The 3519-nt window shown below is 49.2% G+C and overlaps 1 protein-coding gene across 1 annotated transcript; it reads right to left on the reverse strand.

The window, feature by feature from the left end:
* Window positions 1-363: 363 nt before the first annotated feature.
* On the reverse strand, window positions 364-1548 carry LOC113770618. Its single transcript, XM_027315136.1, has one exon. The coding sequence runs from the start codon at window positions 1546-1548 to the stop codon at window positions 364-366; it is 1185 nt and encodes a 394-aa protein (XP_027170937.1).
* Window positions 1549-3519: the final 1971 nt, after the last annotated feature.

A 3519-nucleotide genomic window follows, 5' to 3' on the forward strand; every position in this document is an offset into this window, starting at 1 on the left:
ATATTTATTGCTAAAACCTTTAGTCAGCTCTAGTTTGTAACAACACCTCGGATAATTAATCTAGAAAATCAATATTATTAGCATCATAATGAAAAATATTATATTGGCGTTAAATTTGGATCTTATTGGTCTTGGTACTTTGTCTTTGCTGAAAAATTTTGAGGTCTCTAGGGTCTTGATCCTTTGTCTTTTCTGGAAAATTAGAGGTCTTGATCTGTTTTTTTTTTTATATACAAGGTGGACTATTATATAAGTTTGGATTAGAATATCATCAATAATTTTTATTAATCAAAGCCTGAAAACAAAGCCCAGGTTAAAGCAAAAGCCTTAACCCCTAAAAGAAAATCGGAAGTTACAAAAGCTCTACAGATCCAAAGCCAAAAGCCCCTTAGTACGAGTCGGCAACTGTGAGCCCTTAGTGAAAACAACTCGAGTGCCTGACATGGCCCCATATGCTGCTAGCGAATCCGCCACCGTATTCCCCTCCCGGTAGCAATGACAGAACTGGTGAGAGCTTGGCACACCCAGCCGAATAGCACGAACAATTGGCCGAATCCCAGCGGGGACTCCCCATTCCCGCCTTACACAATTAATCAAAACCAGACAGTCTGACTCAACGATTAAACGGGAGACCCCTACTTGTCGCCCCAATTGAAGCCCCAAGAGGAGAGCGCGAGCCTCTGCCTGCAAAGAGTCAACACAGCCAAAGGAATCCGCAAAAGCTACAATAAGCCTCCCGCATGAATCCCTAATCACCCCACCGCCCCCGCTACCACGACCCGTAGCACAACTATCAGTGTTTAACTTAAAGCAGCCCGTCGGAGGGAAAGCCCACCTGACCGCCGTTGCAGTTAAAGCCCTCCGGACCACAGCCAGGGCCTCAAGAAGGTCCTCCCATTGACAAGGCACCATAATACTCGAAAAATGGCCTCTGATTAGCATTCTCATTTCATGTATGATAAGAGCCCGAACCTGAGAGCCGGCAATCTTGCGACCCTCGAACCTGGATATATTCCTGGCCCGCCATAGAAACCATAATATCAGGATCGGGAGAGTACGCATTAACCAGCGTAGCGCCTTTCCTTTCACGGGGAACAACCACCAAGTGACGCACCGGGATCTTACCGTGGCAGCCGATGCCGATAGTCCAAGGGAATACTCAAAGAACGCCCATGTCTCAGTGGCTAACTGCCCAGTTGAGAAAACATGTTCCATCGTCTCCAACTGGGCAAGCACACAGCAGTGACATTTCGAGGGACCATGAATTTGAAATTTTTTGAGTACGTCGTCCATCGGCAGTTGGCCATTCACTAAACGCCACATGAAGAAAGACAATTTCCTTGGGATGGAGGACTGCCAAAAAAAGGAGAAGGCCCAGGAGCAGGCCCTAGTCGGGCGAACAAGTTGATATGCCGACCTAGTCGAGAAAACCCCCGAAGGGTCCCGTAACCAAACTAGGGTATCTGGATCCGAGCTGAAACAGAAGAAGGATCCCTGGGCCACACCCCTATCACTGCGGGAACCGATGCCAAAGCCGGATAGTCCCATTTCCCTTCTCGTAAAAACTCCGAAACCTTCGCATTCGACGCCTCATCAGGAAACCTCCACGCCAAAGGACCTAGCCCACTCCAGTTATCCTACCAGAAAGCCACATCCCCTCTCGAGAGATCCCATTTCAACCAATGCTCCATGGTTGTACGGACGCCCAACATACGTTTACAAGTAGCAGACAATTGAACAGAAAAATGACCTTGATTCGGATGCAGGGACCCGAAATATCTGGCCCTCATGAACTGCGCCCAGAGAGATTGGCCATGTCTAAACATCCACCAAAGTTTACAGGAGAAAGCCTCCACAATCGCCTGAAGTGACCGGAAACCAACCCCTCTTTCCTCCACCGGGAAACACAACTTCTCCTACCTCGCCCAGTGCCGCTTAGCTCCAAACTCCGACTCTCCCCAAAAGAACCGGGCCAACATCCGCTCCAGCTCGGATATCACTCCCCTTGGGGGCTCTAAAACTGCCACAATATGAATAGGCATGGACGACAATACATGCTTAATCAGTAGAGCCCGAGCACTAATAGATAACCACCGACCATGCCAGGAGGCAATCTGTTGGGAAACTTTGGTCAGCAAGTCAGTAAATAAGGCTCTCACTCGTCTCTCCCCAAACAACGGGCATCCCGAGTACGTCACCGGTAGATATCTAGGGCAGAACCCAGTGACTTGTGCAATGATTCTCCTGCGAGCCACCGAAGTTTTCTTGCCAACCAAAAAACAGCTCTTCGCCACGTTCTCTAGCTGCCCTGACACTTCCTGGTAACCCTGTAGCACCTCCCTGACACACTCCAAGGACCGCTTACCACCATTGCAGAAGACGATTATGTCATCAGCATAGGCAAGATGTGTCAGCGGCGGAGAATCCCGGGATACCAAGAACGGGACAAACCTCGAGTCCCCAGGTAGCTCATTCAAGCGCCTAGACAAAACCTCTGCCGCAATAATAAATAGTGCCGGGGATAAAGGGTCCCCTTGACGCAAACCACGAGAAGAGTGGAAGAATCCGCAGGACTTCCCATTAACCAAAACCGAAAAATGACACGACGAGATCAGCCTCCAAACCATGTCAAGCCATTGCTCCCCAAATCCAAACCGTCTCATAACTTGGATTAGAAAATTCCATGATACCCGATCATACGCCTTGGCCATGTCCAGTTTGAGGGCAACATTAGATCCCCGCACCTTCTTCCTTAAAGCCGAGCACATTTCTAAAGCCAGTAAAATATTATCCGAGATTTGTCGACCTTTTACAAAGCCACTCTGTAGTGGCGAAATTATCTTCGGCAGCACACTTTCCAAGCGCCTCGCTAATAGTTTGGAAATGATTTTATTGACAAAATTGAACAGGCTAATTGGGCGAAAATCTGAGAAAGAGGATGCCCCAGCAACCTTGGGGATCAAAGCCAACCATGTAGCCGTGTATCCCCAGGGCAGCTCCACTCCTGGAAAAAAATCACAAACCTCCCTGACAATATCCCCCTTCACTATCTCCCAACAAGTCGTGAAAAAGACCCCTTGAAGCCATCCAGACCCGGACTACTCTCTCCATCCATCTGGAAAATGACTGACCGGATTTCCTCCTCCGTGGGGAACCGTTGAAGACTCGCATTACCCTGGTCCGTAATAATCGACGGAATCACACTTAGCAGAGAGGGGTCCACCTGCACGCGGTCAGGCTGTGCCAAAACGCCCTCAAAGAAAGCAACCGCCAAGTCCTCAATCCTGCCGGCCTCCTCCGTCCAAACCCCATTACCATCTTTCATCCGATGTATACACGATCGAACCCTCCGCTGCTTTACCTGTGCATGAAAAAACTTAGAGTTGGCATCCCCCTCCCGAAGCCACCGCAGGCACGCCTTTTGACCCCAATAGGCCGCCTCCCGAAGCAAAGATTGCTTGAGTTCACCCTGAGCCTGTACCAGCTGATATTGCCCTTCTTCCGATGGATCCTCCTCTA

The sequence above is a fragment of the Coffea eugenioides genome, chromosome 1 (assembly GCF_003713205.1).
Source record: "Coffea eugenioides isolate CCC68of chromosome 1, Ceug_1.0, whole genome shotgun sequence".
NCBI lineage: Eukaryota > Viridiplantae > Streptophyta > Magnoliopsida > Gentianales > Rubiaceae > Coffea > Coffea eugenioides.

What these genes read in the sequence shown, in the direction of transcription:
- LOC113770618 (XM_027315136.1), bottom strand. Translation starts at nt 1,548, where the DNA reads ATGGGACTATCCGGCTTTGGCATCGGTTCCCGCAGTGATAGGGGTGTG.